The following is an 18683-nucleotide window of genomic DNA, read 5'->3' as shown; positions in this document are numbered from 1 at the left end:
CAAAAAAAAACATAGAAATAGAAACCTAGAATAACCACATAGAAATAGATAACATAGAAAACCACCCAAAAACACCCCCTGTCACGCCCTGACCTACTCTACTATAGAACATAACATCTTACAAGGGTCAGGACGTGACAGATATGTTACGTTTCTTATGGTATGCATTAATTTGTGGATGTCCATCATCCATTACATAAGATATATTACAAATTACAATTCATTTAATATGTTAACGAATTACAATTCATATATGTTATGAATTACAATTTGTACATTATGTTACAAATGGAATTCGTACAATATGTTACAGAATTTACAAAACGTACAATATGTTACGAATTTGCTAAATGTATGACATGTTACGAGTTATAATTTGTTGTCCTAGGTTGCTAACGTTAGCTAGTTGGCTAACATTGGCTAGGCTCGGGGTTATGGTTAAGGTTAGGAGTTAGGTTAAAGTGTTATGCTTAGGGTTTGGGGAAGGGTTAGCTAAAAGGGTTAAGGTTAGTGTTAGGGTTAGATAACATGCTGAGTTATTGCAAAGTAGCTAAAAAGTAGTTGCTAAAATGCTAAAGTTGTCTGTAATGAGATGTAATGTAACACGCAACCTTTGGGTTGCTAGATGTTCACATTATACGCCCACCCATCCACTCCGACCAACCACCCTCCTTTCGTTTTTGCCTTAAGTGACCTAGTATCTTATATAACCAAACATAACATATCATACAAATTTCAGGGTCTCGGATTTATGTTACGGCTAGTCAACTCAGACTTTCCTGAGACATTGTGCATTATACACTGAGAGAAAAAAACATTAGGAACATCTTCCTAATATTGAGTTGCAACTCCTTTGCCCTCAGAATAGCCTCAATTCGTCAGGGCATGGACTCTACAAGGTGTTGAAAGCATTCCACAGGGATGCTGGTTGTGTCAAGTTGGCTGGATGTCATTTGGGTGGTAGACCATTCTTTATACACACGGTAAACTGTTGAGTGTGAAAAACCCAGCAGCGTTGCAGTTCTTGACACACTTAAACCAGTGCGTCTGGCACCTACTACCATACCCCGTTCAAAGGCACTTAGACATTTTTTTTGCCCATTCACATACACAATCCATGTCTCAATTGCCTCAAGGCTTAAAAATCTTTCTTTAACCTGTCTCCTCCCCTTCATCTAAACTGATTTAAGTGGATTTAACAGGTGACATTAATGAGGGATCATAGCTTTCACCTGGATTCACCTGGACAAACCATGTCATGGAAAAAGCAGGTGTTCATAATGTTTTATACACTAAGTGTATGTCCATTGCGCTGCACACAATTTAAACTTAGTCTTGTATGATGCATGCCAAGATATACCAGTGATAATGGAATATTGCAACTAAAACTCAACTCAATAATGCACCTAAAACAACTAAATAACTACCAATGAAAAATGAGTCTCTCAGCCTGATATGTGGTTTTGAACACCTGAATAAGCTCTACTAATTGCACTGGTGCCGTTGTAGCCTTGACCATGGCATTTGTTCACCGACATCCCCTTAATTTAAATCAGTTAATATTTTAATTTTTTAAGGCCCGCATCACTTTTCAGTCACATTCCTGAAGCCCAAGAAACAAATTCTTAGCTTCCTAGTACATATGGAAATTAGAAAGGTTTAAGAATTACTTTTTGGAGGGTTACTGTCAAAATGATTTATTAAATAAATAAAAATTGACATCGATGACAGCTGCATGGGCCCCCAGAGCTCATCCCCCCCCCCCTTGCGGGGCCAATCTTTTTGAGATATTTTTCTTACTTGTTAAACACAATCTCTTTCTCTGAGCAATTTTATTAGTATCTCATGTTTAACAAAGGATCCAATCATTCCGGAACCCACTGTATGTGTTTGTTATTCTTGTAAATCATACATTGATGTCAATGGGAGAATAGTGCAATAAATTCTATCTCTGTTCCAGGCTGGTGTTGGTCCCTCAGGCAAGCCTGGGGATCGTGGGCCTAAAGGAGACTCCGGTGAAAGGGTGAGGTTTGGCTGTCTTTAAAGTGACTGAAGATGACTCTATTTGATGGGAATTCCACACTGAAAGGCTCTATGTACAGTCTATACATGAGATGAGTCTACATCGCTCATACAGCGTCTGTCTCCTCACAGGGACCCCCAGGACTCAGGGGAGAACATGGCCAGCCAGTGAGTACACAGTGAGGATACAAAAGTTAACTGCTTTTAAACATAAATACAAATTGTTATCTTTGCCAACCACCTGTGTTTTTTCCATTTGTGATTCTGTTTTTAGGGTGTACCAGGGCCAAAGGGTGAGCCAGAAGATACCCAGGCTGAGGTGACCCTACACATTCCCTCTATATGATTTAATAGTCCACAGAGACACATTTGCAATACCTCACTCTTATGAAAAAGCAGTCATAATAGTAGCACAGTAGCAGTATTTAGTAGTTATACAGTATACTGTAATAAATGAATTAGACCTTAACATATAGTTCCTGATGGAAGCTGAATTTGAACTTGATAGCTGAACGTGATGTAGTGATGTGTTTCTGTCCAGGGGGAGGGGCTGCAGCAGCTGAGAGAGGCTCTGAAGATCCTGGCTGAGAGGGTTCTCATTCTGGAGCACATGATCGGCATTCACGGTGAGAGACACACACCCTTACTCAGAAAACGACAGGGTCCAATTCCAAGCAATCACTGTGTCTGTCAGTGACAAGTTATGTTGTATTGGAGAGTCCTGGTTGTGAGAGTGAGATTAAATCTCCCTCTGTCTCCATCCCCAATCCTGTCCTCCCTCTCTCTCTCTCTTTGGTCATTTCTCAGAAAACCCATTAGAATCCGGTTCTGGCCTGGACATCCTGTCAGACCTGGTGCCCATGTTTAAAAACAAAAGGGCAGGACCCAAAACCCTGCTCCACTCTCTCACCACAGGAGACCGAAAGCTGATTGGAGAGGAAAGAGTGAGGAGGAGGGGCAATTAGATGGTCCTGCCAAGGGGTGTAGTAGAGCATGGTTTGTATATGAACAGTGATTGGGTAAGAGATTGAGATAGACGTACCATGTGTTCTCTGGGTCAGAGTGGATGACCAGTCAGTATTCATGGAATCACAGAATTCTCTTACTCAGATCCTTGAATTTGGCCTGTTTATAATGTGTTTTTTACATTGACCTTTAGTACTGTTGTCATTATCGTAGTCATGTTATTTAAATGTAATTGTGTAACTTGGTGCTGGTACTGGCCTCAACATGTGCATATTCTCAATGACATACTCCTGTTGGGAACTGTAGGATGTACCAAAGGTAAAAGGAGATACTATAGCCAGTGGGCTAAATATATTACAGTTTTATCTGTATTCAGTAAGAATATCATGACTGATTTTAGATAATATCTGTACTGTTTGTTTTTTACAAGACTTGAGAAGATTTGTTTTCTGTTTTTGAATGGTTTGAATTTGATTTGAACACAACAGGGAAATAAAGTGGTTTTGTTTCGGTTTTATATTTCTAGTAATGATTCTGTATCCGATGCAGTAGAGGGGACATTGTACTGTATCTGCCACTGTTGCATATCATTGGAGCAGATGGACATGCATGTTGATATCAGATTACATCGCCTCACATGGCTTGAGGTAACATTAATTGCTGTAGCACTAGGTAGAGCTTTTGCTTGCAGTCCTGTTTCAACAAGTAGGCTGGTGAAACTGTTGAATAGCCAACTGTGAAATAAAGTTTGACCCGTTGATCTTACTTTTAGCTCCACCTTTTCTTTCTTTCAGTCTGGAGTTATTATTAACTCCAATTTTTACATTACATCATGTTTTTATGCACCTGTTGAAAACCCCATTTATAAATAGGTTGAATAGAATAAACGTCTGTTGGATTGGAGATGGAATGTGGTTGTGTGTTGGATGCTCTCATATGACCGTTTTTATATTGGGTGTGGAGTCCTTGCCAACTCATTTGTAAAGTGTGTAACCAGTTTATTATTGCAGCTCAACTGTTATGTCCTTCCCTACAGCATGTCTCTGACAATTTCATGACTCATTACTTCATATTTGTGTGTTTCGGTTTTTCTTAATCTTTGAGGAGAACGGTTCAGTTTTACAGTACGTTCCCTTTTTTTTAAAGTAGGTGTTTTTTGTTTTCGTTTGACTTGGCACCGTATTTTGAAGAACGTTCTTTTCATAAAATTCATTATAATTTTGACTGATTGGGATTTTTGTCTTTGTTTTTTTCTGCACCATTTATATGGCTCTAGTGTACATATGGAATTGTAAATGTAGCCTATTTTAAGACACATAAATGAGACGATTTTTGCCTTAACATTTTTTATTTCAAATTGTAGCCTATTTTTGAGTCAATATAAATTATGTAAGAACCTGTCTTATGTTGATCTTCAGTATAACTTGTGGTATTTTACATGCCAATGTAATGTACTCTGGCTTGCTGCTCGTCTTATGAGTCTCGAATTCCTATGAATTTCCATAAATACTGTGAACAGTGATGTACTGTAACACAATGGACAAATGGGACAGAGAGGATGAATCTGAATCAGTCACCAAAGTCCTATTATGTAAGGGCAATCTGAAGCATGGTGTTTTATGTGTATCCCTATAGCACTCTTCTTCTTCCCTTAACCTCTGTGAACCCCTGCGACTTGAAGGTGTCTGAAATATGCAAAAGCATATTCCCACCTTATATAGAATACATTGTTAAGCATTACCTCTGACCCCAATCAACTCTTCACTTTCAACACCTTCATCTTGGAGTTCAAATGACAATGCCTTGTTAACACCATAGTCCTTTTTACTAGGTTTTTATTGTCAGAATGGTGAGATGTGGAAAGGGTGATGATGTGTAGTTGGCTGTCAGAGGTGATTGGTCGGGTGATTTCAAGGTTGTGATTGGTTCCTTTACTCCGCCTCCTTGTCCTCTCCGTGGGTGATAACGTAGCACAGGTTCTTGTAGTCCAGATTGCCGGCGACGTCCAAGGGGAAGTTTGTGAACATGTCTTCAACCTGGACGAGTAAAGCACACACCGGTCACGCTATGTCATGGGTTGAAACAATACATTAACTTAGCCCTTTTGCACTTTGAGCTGAATATTTAGTTGAAATAAAAGTGAACACACATGCATCTCAAGTCAGGATAAGACCTTACATTTTACTTTTTAATTTTATTTATTTTTTACATTTTAGTCATTTAGCAGACACTCTTATCCAGAGCAACTTACAGTAGTGAATGCATACATTTCATTTCATGCATTTATTTTTTGTACTGGCCCCCCCGTGGGAATCAAACCCACAACCCTGGCGTTGCATACACCATGCTGGCGTTGCAAACACCATGCTCTACCAACTGAGACACAGGGAAGGCCTTCTTTGAGTAAGCCTGGATGAGACAGGAATCTCCACTCATGGTTTTGCTTTATGCTATGAAAACAAGCCATGGTAAACACGCATGCAATATTAATGTGAGTTATTTCTGTGAACGCATCCATGTGCTTTTAAGAAAGAAATACCATGGTCTCCAAGGGACTCAGTAGTACTGCATTAGGTCACTGTAAGTACATAGGGTTCCTGTACATATATACAGTATCTCACAAAAGTGAGTACACCCCTCACATTTTTCTAAATATTTGAGTATCTTTTCATGTGACAACACTGAAGAAATGACACTTTGCTACAATGTAAAGTAGTGAGTGTACAGCTTGTATAACAGTGTAAATTTGCTGTCCCCTCAAAATAACACACAGCCATTAATGTCTAAACCGCTGGCAACAAAAGTGAGTACACCCCTAAGTGAAAATGTCCAAATTGGGCCCAATTAGCCATTTTCCCTCCCCGGTGTCATGTGACTTATTAGTGTTACAAGGTCTCAGGTGTGAATGGGGAGCAGGTGTGTTAAATTTGGTGTCATTGCTCTCACACTTTCTCATACTGACTGGTCACTGGAAGTTCAACATGGCACCTCATGGCAAAGAACTCTCTGAGGATCTGAAAAAAATAATTGTTGCTCTACATAAAGATGGCCTGGGCTATAAGAAGATTGCCAAGACCCTGAAACTGAGCTGCAGCACGGTGGCCAAGACCATACAGTGGTTTAACAGGACAGGTTCCACTCAGAACAGGCCTCGCCATGGTCGACCAAAGAAGTTGAGTGCACGTGCTCAGCGTCATATCCAGAGGTTGTCTTTGGGAAATAGACGTATGAGTGCTGCCAGCATTGCTGCAGAGGTTGAAGGGGTGGGGGGTCAGCCTGTCAGTGCTCAGACCATACACCGCACACTGCATCAAATTGGTCTGCATGGCTGTCGTCCCAGAAGGAAGCCTCTTCTAAAGATGATGCACAAGAAAGCCCGCAAACAGTTTGTTGAAGACAAGCAGACTAAGGACATGGATTATACTGGAACCATGTCCTGTGGTCTGATGAGACCAAGATAAACTTATTTGGTTCAGATGGTGTCAAGTGTGTGTGGCGGCAACCAGGTGAGGAGTACAAAGACAAGTATGTCTTGCCTACAGTCAAGTATGGTGGTGGGAGTGTCATGGTCTGGGGCTGCATGAGTGCACTGGGGAGCTACAGTTCATTGAGGGAACCATGAATGCCAACATGTACTGTGACATACTGAAGCAGAGCATGATCCCCTCCCTTCGGAGACTGGGCCGCAGGGCAGTATTCCAACATGATAACGACCCCAAACACACCTCCAAGACGACCACTGCCTTGTAAAAGAAGCTGAGGATAAAGGTGATGGACTGGCCAAGCATGTCTCCAGACCTAAACCCTATTGAGCAACTATGGGGCATCCTCAAACGGAAGGTGGAGGAGTGCAAGGTCTCTAACATCCACCAGCTCCGTGATGTCGTCATGGAGGAGTGGAAGAGGACTCCAGTGGCAACCTGTGAAGCTCTGGTGAACTCCATGCCCAAGAGGGTTAAGGCAGTACTTTTAAACTCGGACAAAACAGAGATGCTTGTTCTAGGTCCCAAGAAACAAAGAGATCTTCTGTTGAATCTGACAATTAATCTGGATGGTTGTACAGTCGTCTCAAATAAAACTGTGAAGGACCTCGGCGTTACTCTGGACCCTGATCTCTCTTTTGAAGAACATATCAAGACTGTTTCAAGGACAGCTTTTTTCCATCTACGTAACATTGCGAAAATCAGAAACTTTCTGTCCAAAAATGACGCAGAAAAATGTATCCATGCCTTTGTTACTTCTAGGTTGGACTACTGCAATGCTCTACTTTCTGGCTACCCGGATAAAGCACTAAATAAACTTCAGTTAGTGCTAAATACGGCTGCTAGAATCCTGACTAAAACCCCCAAAAATTGATCATATTACTCCAGTGCTAGCTTCCCTACACTGGCTTCCTGTTAAGGCAAGGGCTGATTTCAAGGTTTTACTGCTAACCTATAAAGCATTACATGGGCTTGCTCCTACCTATCTTTCCGATTTGGTCCTGCCGTACATACCTACACGTACGCTACGGTCACAAGACGCGGGCCTCCTAATTGTTCCTAGAATTTCTAAGCAAACAGCTGGAGGCAGGGCTTTCTCCTATAGAGCTCAATTTTTATGGAATAGTCTGCCTACCCATGTGAGAGACGCAGACTCAGTCTCAACCTTTAAGTCTTTACTGAAGACACATCTCTTCAGTAGGTCCTATGATTAAGTGTAGTCTGGCCCAGGGGTGTGAAGGTGAACGGAAAGGCTGGAGCAACGAACCGCCCTTGCTGTCTCTGCCTGGCCGGTTTCCCCTCTTTCCACTGGGATTCTCTGCCTCTACCCCTATTACAGGGGCTGAGTCACTGGTTTACTGGTGTTCTTCCATGCCGTCCCTGGGAGGGGTGCGTCACTTGAGTGGGTTGAGTCACTGACGTGGTCTTCCTGTCTGGGTTGGCGCCCCCCTTGGGTTGTGCCGTGGCGGAGATCTTCGTAGGCTAAACTCGGCCTTGTCCTGGGATGGTATGTTGGTGGTTGGAGATATCCCTCCAGTGGTGTGGGGGCTGTGCCTTGGTAAAGTGGGTGGGGTTATATCCTACCTGTTTGGCCCTGTCCGGGGGTTTCATCGGAGGGGGCCACAGTGTCTCCTGACCCCTCCTGTCTCAGCCTCCAGTATTTATGCTGCAGTAGTTTATGTGTCGGGGGGCAAGGGTCAGTCTGTCACATCTGGAGTATTTCTCTTGTCTTTTCCGGTGTTCTGTGTGAATTTAAATATGCTCTCTCTAATTCTCTCTTTCTTTCTCTCTCTCGGAGGACCTGAGCCCTAGGACCATGCCTCAGGACTACCTGGCTTGATGACTCCTTGCTGTCCCCAGTTCACCTGGCCGTGCTGCTGCTCCAGTTCCAACTGTTCTGCCTGCAGCTTTGGAACCCTGACCTGTTCACCGGACGTGCTACCTGTCCCAGACCTGCTGTTCCAGACCTGCTGGAACCCTGACCTGTTCACCGGACGTGCTACCTGTCCCAGACCTGCTGTTTTCAACTCTCTAGAGACAGCAGGAGCGGTAAAGATACTCTCAAAGATTGGCTATGAAAAAGCCAACTGACACTTACTCTTGTGTTATTGACTTGTTGCACCCTCGACAACTACTATGATTATTATTATTTGACCCTGCTGGTCATCTATGAACATTTGAACATCTTGGCCATGTGCTGTTATAATCTCCACCCGGCACAGCCAGAAGAGGACTGGCCACCCTCATAGCCTGGTTCCTCTCTAGGTTTCTTCCTAGAGCCTTTCTAGGGAGTTTTTCCTAGCCACCGTGCTTCTACACCTGCATTGCTTGCTGTTTGGGGTTTTAGGCTGGGTTTCTGTACAGCACTTTGAGATATCAGCTGATGTAAGAAGGGCTATATAAATACATTTGATTTGATTTTGATTTGGTGGCCACACAACATATTGACACTTTGGGCCCAATTTGGATATTTTCACTTACGGGTGTACTCACTTTTGTTGCCAGCGGTTTAGACATTAATGGCTGTGTGTTGTGTTATTTTGAGGGGACAGCAAATTTACACTGTTATACAAGCTGTACACTCACTACTTTACATTGTGAGGGGTGTACTCACTTTTGTGAGATACTGTAGTTAGAATGGGTCAGTGCTCTAGATTGAATCGTACTACACCGGCTCTGACGCTTGTCGGATGTGGCAGGGCTTGCAAACCATTACAGACTACAAAGGGAAGCACAACCGAGAGCTGCCCAGTGACACGAGCATACCAGACGAGCTAAACTACTTCTATGCTCGCGTTGAGGCAAATAACACTGAAACATGCATGACAGCACCAGCTGTTCCGTAAGACTGTGTGATCACGCTCTCTGCAGCTGATGTGAGTAAGACCTTTAAACAGGTCAACATTCCCAAGGCCACAGGGCCAGACAGATTACCAGGACGTGGTATCTCCATTGCACTCCACACTGCCCTTTCCCACCTGGACAAAAGGAACACCTATGTGAGAATGCTATTTGTTGACTACAGCTCAGTGTTCAACATCATAGTGCATTCAAAGCTCATCAATAAGCTAAGGACCCTGGGACTAAACACCTCCCTCTGCAACCGGATCCTAGACTTCCTGACGGGCCGCCCCAGGTGGTAAGGGTAGGTAATAACACATCCGCCATGCTGATCCTCAACACGGGCCCCTCAGGGGTGCGTGCTCAGTCCCCTCCGTACTCCCTATTCACTCATGACTGCACGGCCAGGCACAACTCCAACACCATCATTAAGTTTGCTGATGACACAACAGTGGTAGGCCTGATCACCGACAATGATGAGACAGCCTATAGGGAGGAGGTCAGAGACCTGGCCGTGTGTGCCAGGACAACAACCTCTCCCTAAATGTGATCAAGACAAAGGAGATGACTGTGGACTACAGGAAAAAGTGGGCCGAGCACGCCCCCATTCTCATCGACGGGGCTGTAGTGGAGCACGTTGAGAGCTTCAAGTTCCTTGGTCTCCACATCACCAACAAACTAACATGGTCGAGAGCATCCTGACTGGTTGCATCACTGCCTGGTATGGCAACTGCTCGGCCTCCGATCGCAAGGAACTACAAAGGGTAGTGCGTACGGCCCAGTACATCACTGGAGCAAAGCTTCCTACTATCCAGGACCTTTATACCAGGCGGTGTCAGAAGAAGGCCCTAAAAATTGTCAAAGACTCCAGCCATCCTAGTCATAGACTGTTGTCTCTGCTACCGCACGGAAAGCGCTACCGGAGCGCCAAGTCTAGGTCCAAGAGGCTTCTAAACAGCTTCTACTCCCAAGCCATATGACTCCTGGACATCTAATCAAATGGCTACCCAGACTATTTGCATTGCCCCCCTCTTTTACACCGCTGCTACTCTCTGTTGTTATCTATGCATAGTCACTTAATAACTCTACCTACATGTACACTACTGTTCAAAAGTTTGGGGTCACTGACTGTAGAAATGTCCTTGTTTTTTAAAGAAAAGCACATTTTTTGTCCATTAAAATAACATCAAATTGATCAGAAATACAGTGTAGACATTGTTAATGTTGTAAATGACTATTGTAGCTGGAAACAGCTACAGTATGGAATATCTACATAGGCGTACAGAGGACCATTATCAGCAACCATCACTCCTGTGTTCCAATGGCACGTTGTGTTAGCTAATCCAAGTTTATAATTTTAAAAGACTAATTGATCATTAGAAAACCTTTTTGCAATTAAGTTAGCACAGCTGAAAACTGTTGATCTAATTAAAGAAGCAATAAAACTGGCCTTTTTTAGACTAGTTGAGTATCTGGAGTATCAGCATTTGGGGGTTCGATTACAGGCTCAAAATGGCCAGAAACAAAGACCTTTCTTCTGAAACTCGTCAGTCTATTCTTGTTCTCAGAAATTAAGGCTATTCCATGCGAGAAATTACCAAGAAACTGAAGATCTCGTACAATGCTGTGTACTACTCCCTGCACAGAACAGCGAATACTGACTCTAACCAGAATAGAATAATGGAGTGGGAGGCTCCGGTGCACAACTGTTCAAGAGGACAAGTATATTGGAGTGTCTAGTTTGAGAAACAGACGCCTCACAAGTCCTCAACTGGCAGCTTCATTAAATACTACCCACAAAACACCAGTCTCAACGTCAGCAGTGAAGAGGCAACTCCGGGATGCTGGCCTTGTAGGCAGAGTTGCAAAGAAAAAGCCATATCTCTGTCCAGTGTCTGTGTTCTTTTGCCCGTATTAATCTTTTATTTTTATTGTCCAGTCTGAGATATGGCTGCATTGTTGGTTAGGGGCTCGTAAGTAAGCATTTCACTGTAAGGTCTACACCTGTTCTATCTGGCACATGTGACTAAGAAAATGTGTTTTGATTTGATTTAATGGGGACTCAGATCAGATACACTGTCTTTGTGATGAAACACAGGATCTCTTTTGTGAGGAGTGATCTGCGGGGAGCGTTTGTTCCGTAGCATTTCTGGGCCCTGATGGGGTTCAGGGTCACTGATAAATAGGTTAGAAATGGACCTGTACGAAATGGACCTGTGTGATGGATGGGACTCTGACAGGAAATGAGGTATGAGTCAACCAAAAAAAGTCGACCTGATTCCAAACCCAAATCCCACTGAGCCTCAGAAACCTGAGAGAAGGACATTACCTCAGCTTCGGTGAACTTGTCCGCCTGAGACATGATGTAATATTTGATACTGGAAGGGAAAACGATGATTCGTTAGGTACAGCACATCAACTGTGACAGGGAGTTATTTTCTCAGAGTTGACCCCAAGGAGTTACACTTTCTTCCTTAATTATTTCCTAAAACACATGCAACATTCTACAAGAAACGGTCTCTTTGCTCTACAAGAATCCATGACAATAAAACTAGCAACGCTATCACTGATGGATAATTATCAGCAATCACAAAAGAGAGGTTCAATAGATTAGAATTGAGTCATTTTTTAAAATTAATCTAATGCCTTAAGATCCTACATCTGTAAGTCATTAGCTACACTCTTAGAAAAAAAGGTGGTTTGGCTGTCCCCATAGGAGAACCCTTTGAAGAACCCTTTTGGGTTCCATGTAGAACCCTTTCCACAGAGGGTTTTTACATGGAACTCAAAAGGGTTCTACCTGATACCAAAAAGGGTTCTACCTGGAACCAAAAAGGGTTCTGGGGATTATAATGAATGGACATTTTTTTGTAGGGGTTGATACATTTTTCGTTAGGGCAAATCAAGTCTGACATTTTAAAGTGGAAATTACAAACTTTAAAAGCCTTTTTAAACCTAGAATACACTACAAGTGTGAATTTGCTGTGCAGGAAAATGTTCAGCAACAAAAGAGTGATCAAATTAAGATCCTACATCTGTAAGCCCTGATTCAGACCTGAGTAAAGCGTGTGTAAATGGCACGTAAATACCTGTCTATGCGCTTTTCTCTCTATGCGTAATCTGACCTTGAATTTAAGCATGAGAATAGCATGCTATTCACACACTACTCGTTTGAGGTGGAGCTCGAATAAATTAAGGTGTGGCAGAGGTGTGTCTACAGATACACTGTATTCTGACCTTGACTTAATTCCCTCATAATTCCACCAACTTTACGCAAGAGGAAACCATGAATAAGATCTAGCGAACCTACCGGTTCTAAGTGGAAAAAGCGTCTACTTAATTTCTTTCCTATATAAATAACACCATTCTCCATGTACTGTAATTTATAACTTGATAAGCGCTTTTGATAAGAGCTAGCTAAATGTGTAATCCGTTTGGAAAATGGGATTGTAAATACATATAGCAATTGTTTTAGATTATTTTTCCTTATGATCTCTGGAGATGAATGTGAAACCAGACATATGGAAGCAAACTGAAAATCATATCAACATGACATGTATTGCGGCCCCTTTTCTACAGTGAAATAGAATATAAATAGCTGTGCCGTTATTCCAAATTTTATTGTATGCCCTCATAATTTGCGTGGATGAAATTTGGAGACCCAAGCTATAGGCTTCTGTAGAGCTAAACTTGCCAAATTCATGTAGGTGCTTTAGAATGTTTTGATTATATGCCCAGGCTTATCTCTGTTTTATTTGAACAATTTGCATCATGTTAAAAATGTGCCACTATCAGTAGCCACTGTCAGTAATACCCAGATACATTCAATTTTATAATTCTTTCCTCTGTCATGTCCTTCTTGGGTCGCTAGCATTAGTGGGTCATATCTGGCTAATGTTGCGCAATCATTTGGGACATGTAGCCTATTTGAATCATTATGGATCTCAGACCACACGTAGCAGGTTAAACCTGGAGCCTGGCGCGCTGTTCATGATGACAAGACCATTGTAATACAGTTCCATTATTAGTGAGAATTAGGGTAGATGCATAAGATTATTGTTCAACCCCTATTGTAAACTTTTCTCCACCTTCCAATATTTTATGGATTGAACTTGAATATGACAACTTTCCGGATAAATCAAACCACTGTATTTTTTATTAATCAATATATTTAGAGCATAAAGGCTTTCCAAACTGTTTTTTTTTTAAATACTCATACATACTTTCCTAACTCAAAAATGTGGATAAATAATCTAGAAGATCAGACTATCTACCAGTTGGTGCGGAAACGGAGACGAATATGCATAGATGGCTTTATGTTATTGATCCCTATATTCTGACCCAGTTCTCTCAATGTATTCTTTTGAGTCTGTCGACAAAAATCTAATTAAAGGTACACCGTATTTAAAGGGATGGCTTAACATAAATGTACAGAAAACCCTATTGAATGAAAACTCTATGAGAAAATCTGTTGGCCAGCAAGTGGATGGGTTTTCAGCAGTGTAATATTTTTAATACTTACCTTATTCAGTCACGTTGAGCGACTGAATGAGGTAAGTCTGAATACCAAATACTGAGAAATGCGTAGGGAAGGCATGAATTACTAAATTGGGATCAAGCCCTTATTGAATAATTCCTAAAGCGACTAATTAGATAATTTTACTGACTGTACAGCATGCCCAGGGGAAAGAGCTACAGGTACTGTTTCAATGTTTGATGGTATTAGAGTTCATAAAATCCTTACTCTTCTCCCTTGAGGACTCCCTGTCCCTCGGGGTCGAAGATCTTGAAGGCGTTAATAATGGTCTCCTCAGGATCAGTACCTGAGTGAAGACACATGTTTCAGACATACAGCTGGTCTGTCTAAACAGTGCACCGTGGGAAAATGTCACTAAGGAAAATACCGTAGTAATTTGCCTCATTATAATTCTAGTTCTTAATTTCTGTCTGAATATATGATTGTTGTAAAGCATTAACTAGCCATAATGCTTCTGTTTACATGTGATGCACCATCTATGACATGTGCAAACCCTAGTCGGCCATACAGGGGTTTTGCCTGACCTTTCAACTTCTCGCCAAACATGGAGAGGAATATGGTGAAGTTGATGGGTCCAGGGGCCATCTTCAGCATCTCGTCCAGCTCCTCATTACCCACATTGAGACGGCCTGCAGAGACACACAGGACAGGAAGAGATACAGGTCAGAGTTAATTGGGATCACTCACATGACCAGGTGGGGAAAGTGGGAAAGTACAGCAGCACAGGTCTTATGGTCAGAGATGGTTGCTTGGATCAGTCATTCTCTAAATCAATTTTTGTGTTTTGTGAAGCAATCATTACAGTCTCATTGGAGATAGCTGGAGGAGAGAGGGTGTGTTAAACTATTTTAAACCATGGCATTGTTGAATACTTTTTTCTGATTGGCTTGAAGGGCATTATAGAGTGCATTATTTCCCTTTATAAAACTGGGTGGTTTGAGCCCTGAATGCTGATTGGCTGAAAGCCGTGGTATATCAGACCATATACCATGTATTTACTGGTATAATTACGCTGATATCCCGTTTATAATTAAGTGATACTGCCCGATAAGCCGGTGTTTGGAGGACCTACTGGCACGGGTGTTGTTATCACTTTTATACAACAGGTTACCAACATATTCAAATAATGATTGACATTTTAATTAAAAACATAATTTTTTATGAATTTATTCATACTATTTCATCCTTCCACAAGATATACATCCATAACAATGAGCTAATGAGGCGTGAACATTTTCTCACTCTCAGGACACTGTTGTTCAGAAGCCCTAGCCAACAACACAGCTAACACCTTTATTTAACACCTTTATACACAGCTAACACCTTTATTTTTATTTGTGTTAATTGTGTTTTTTACATTGGATAAAAGTAGAGACTCAGAGCAACAAAATGGTATATCATACACTACAGTTGAGGAACAATGGGAAAGTAATTTTGCTTTGAAAGTTGATAAACAGCTCACTGAACATTACTCGCCCTAGTAGAGCTGGTTAGGCTGTTATGTTATCCAGAGCGTTGGTGACTGCAACTGTGCTGTCAGATTGTCTGTTCCTAAAATCAAAACGTGTCGCTCTCTGAGCGTTCAGAGCGCATGGCCGATGTGTAGGGTTGATCCGAACGTTCTGACCTCACAATGGCAGTCAAGCACCCAAGCTAACTGGCTAGCTACTTCTGTATCCAGGCACTGCACGTTGCGTCGTGCGTCAGAACACTCATTAGCACACCTATGCATGGTAGCTATCTGCAGGCTAGAATTCAATGGCTATAGTTAATTCTTACATGTTCTGTTAGAGCTGCTTTTGAAAGCAAAAGTCGAATTGAAAACATTGTCATTGTTGAATTCGGTTTTAATAAAAGCAAGCTAGGGCTGATGGTTTGGTTTGCTAAACTAGCAAGTCTGTTTGGTTACCAAGGCAACTACTGTAGCTGTCTAATTGGCTTGCTAACTACTTCAGTGGATGTCGAAAACATTTCATCCAGCAAATGAACGCATTTATAGCGCCAAATGTGTTAAATTGTAGCCACATCCTTGGAGAAGTAGTGTCGCAAGGAATAGTCAACCCGACGCTCTATGCGTTCTCTGGAAAATAATGCATCTCCGTGGAAGGTTAGTTCCACTCCACGTGCGTGTCGTGGAACACCTTCCACGTCGTCCATTATTCTCCATAGAACGCATAGCCGTTGTTGATTATCCCTTGCGTACCTACTTCTCCAAGGATGACAACCTCACCCACCCCTTTTATAATGCAAAGGGCCATTCTCCAGAGGAGTTACTAACATTAGCCTTAGCTCACCCAGAGCACAGAAGGTGTCCCTCAGGTCACCCTTGTCAATGAAACCGTCTCTGTTCTGGTCCATGATGGTGAAAGCCTCCTTGAACTCCTGGATCTGGGCTTGCTCAAACATGGAGAACACATTGGAGCTGGCCTCTGCTGCCTTCTTCTTTGCCTTCTTGGGTGCCTGAGATACAGATGTAGGATCTTAATTTGAGCCAGTTTGCTACAGCGGGAAAATAATCCTGCAGCAACAGGAAATGTGAATTATTACAGTATGTGGATTATAATTAATGGACATTTTTGTTGGGGTTCATACATTTTTTCGTAAGGGAAAATCAAGTCTAAAAGTTGAAAGTAGAAATTTCTGAACATCAGAAGTCTTTTTAAACCTAAAATACACTACAAGTTTTACATGTCCGGCAATGTAGTGTTCTCCTGCAACAGGATGATCAAAATAAGATCCTACATCGGTACACAGGAAAATGACAAGTTCTTTGATGTTATGATGAATAACAACAGCTTGCATACATTTTGATACAGATTGCATACAGTGACATTGTGAAGTTTTGACAATATCATGTAATATAACAGTAATAATATAATTACTGTTATATTTCATAAAAAATAATAGGTCATCATTTACTGGATTGTATTTCAAATGCACAACCAAAACTATGAACATCTACATTGAGCTACAGAGCACAGCATCCAGTCACAAAACTACATGGCTATTAATATAGTTTGAATAAATGCATTTAAAAACATTAACAGCATTTTTGCTTCCTTCTGAAGTAAGTTTAGCTACTCCAAGAACTCTCAGCATCCTAGACACCATAGAAGTGAGACACCTAGTTAACCTCAAGGTGAAGATGAAGACAAGTAGAGAGGAGAGAGTGAAGGAGGTGTCATTCTTACCATTGTGTTAGGAGTTTCTCAGTTGTTCACTTACTCTTGAGAGAACACTAAAAAGTGACCCTGGTTACTTATATAGCAAAACACTTGGCTCCTCTGCCCACCTGCACTATGTTTAGACAATGGGGAGACATTACCCTAGGCATGCCAGCCATATAAAGAACTAACACCCACCGCCCCCAGCCACCCATTGTAATTGACCCATGCAGGGGTGCTGTGGCTCTGAACAGTTTATGTGACACACTATCTTAGAAGCAGGGGACACGGTTAGAAGTTCAAATCCGGCACCTATCCTCGAGGGGGGGCTTGGGGGGGGGGGGGTATGGGTAGTTGTAAATATGTGAGAATGCCTCAGACTTCACTGGTCCTGTACACGCTTTGAAAAAGGGTTCCAAAAGGGTTCTTCGGCTGTCCCCATAGGAGAACCCTTTTTAGTTACAGATATAACTATTTTAGGTTCCATGTAGACCCTCTGTGGAAAGGCTTCTACATGGAACCCAAAAGGGTCTTACTTGGAACCAAAAATAGTTATTTAAAGGGTTCTCCTAGATAGCGTTTTTTTCCCGAAGAGTGTAGTTAGGACGTGTGCAACGCCGCATCTCAGCCCACTAGATTACCACGGTAATGAATTGATGCCCTTGTCTAGTTTGTGTGGAAGGAGAGGCTTTGAACAGCTGTGGTGGGGCTTTTCACTAATAGGAGGGTTGGACACCATGACTGGATTGGATAAGGGCACTGAGGTCCTGGCAGGCATTGTTGAACACTAAACTGTTGCTTGGTCTCACAATTAAACATTATAATCAACCCCTAAGATATTTCTTTAGAGAGTTGTGCATTGATCCACCACTACAGTGATGACTGCAGTAAATAACATTGACACAGCTCAAGTCAGCTGCACTCTCAAGATAGCTCACTTTTGTCAAACAATTCAGTTGTGCTCACAGCTCAACATTTGTTTCTGAAATAGTATTTTGGGACCAAAGTATGTCACTATTGGCAGCACAGATGTGTCTGGGTAGTATAAGCCAAACACCAGATTCTTGATAGAAACATAAGCCCTTCAAATTGAACGGTCAAGCGAGGAAATAACTCCTATTGGCCTCAGTTGTACAGATATGGATTGCTGTTGTGCTGGCGGCGCTTTATATGTTTGTGTGGAAAACAGGTGACCATTGTTGTGTCAGACGGCAGTAACTCATCTCCACAGGAGAGAGACCTATTTTAGCTGAGTGATACATAGGTGTGTGTGTGTGTGTGTGTGTGTGTGCGTGCGTGCGTACGTGCTTGCGTGCATGTGCGTGTGTGTACATTAAAATAAAATTTGCTCGTATAACGAATGGGTTTGGGGAGACTTTGAAGACTGTGGAGAATGTCCTATTGCTGTGGCCCCTGGCACGTCATTGTGTGGACCAGGGTGAGGATATTCATGGAGGGCCAATGGAGGGTTGTGTCCATGTTGGGTGCTTCTCCAAGCAGAGGGAGCGGCGAGGAGTCAAGGTCTCCAGGGGCAACAGTGCCATGGGCACTGCATTCCTCCATTAACACAGATGACTTGGACTCCTTCCAGGCATTATTCTTGCACCTTCAAGGCCCTCCTCCATTTCCACCCAGCCCTGTCCATCACTGTATTCACATCATAGACTACCA

At 42.3% G+C, this 18683-nt stretch overlaps 2 protein-coding genes across 3 annotated transcripts in view; one reads left to right on the top strand and one right to left on the bottom strand.

The window, feature by feature from the left end:
- LOC115154272 (collagen alpha-1(XXVI) chain) overlaps positions 1–3753 on the top strand; it is a 71133-nt gene extending 67380 nt beyond the window's left edge. For both annotated transcript variants that reach the window (XM_029700324.1, XM_029700323.1), the window contains 5 exons: positions 1961–2023; positions 2155–2190; positions 2297–2341; positions 2564–2648; positions 2830–3753. In XM_029700324.1, the coding sequence (XP_029556184.1) occupies positions 1961–2023; positions 2155–2190; positions 2297–2341; positions 2564–2648; positions 2830–2987 (387 nt within the window). In that variant the 3' untranslated portion in view covers positions 2988–3753. The remainder of the gene's footprint in view (positions 1–1960; positions 2024–2154; positions 2191–2296; positions 2342–2563; positions 2649–2829) is intronic.
- A 567-nt stretch (positions 3754–4320) lies between these two features.
- On the bottom strand, positions 4321–17103 carry LOC115154273 (myosin regulatory light chain 2, ventricular/cardiac muscle isoform-like). Its single transcript, XM_029700325.1, has 6 exons — positions 17040–17103; positions 16143–16308; positions 14373–14477; positions 14056–14134; positions 11641–11689; positions 4321–5024 (listed from the first exon to the last, which is right to left on the bottom strand). The coding sequence occupies exons 1-6, from the start codon at positions 17040–17042 to the stop codon at positions 4920–4922; spliced, it is 507 nt and encodes a 168-aa protein (XP_029556185.1). The 5' UTR covers positions 17043–17103; the 3' UTR covers positions 4321–4919.
- Positions 17104–18683: the final 1580 nt, after the last annotated feature.

Source organism: Salmo trutta, chromosome 19, assembly GCF_901001165.1.
Source record: "Salmo trutta chromosome 19, fSalTru1.1, whole genome shotgun sequence".
Lineage (NCBI taxonomy): Eukaryota > Metazoa > Chordata > Actinopteri > Salmoniformes > Salmonidae > Salmo > Salmo trutta.
The sequence above is the reverse complement of the archived record's forward strand: the minus strand, read 5'-3'. Positions and strand labels throughout refer to the sequence as shown.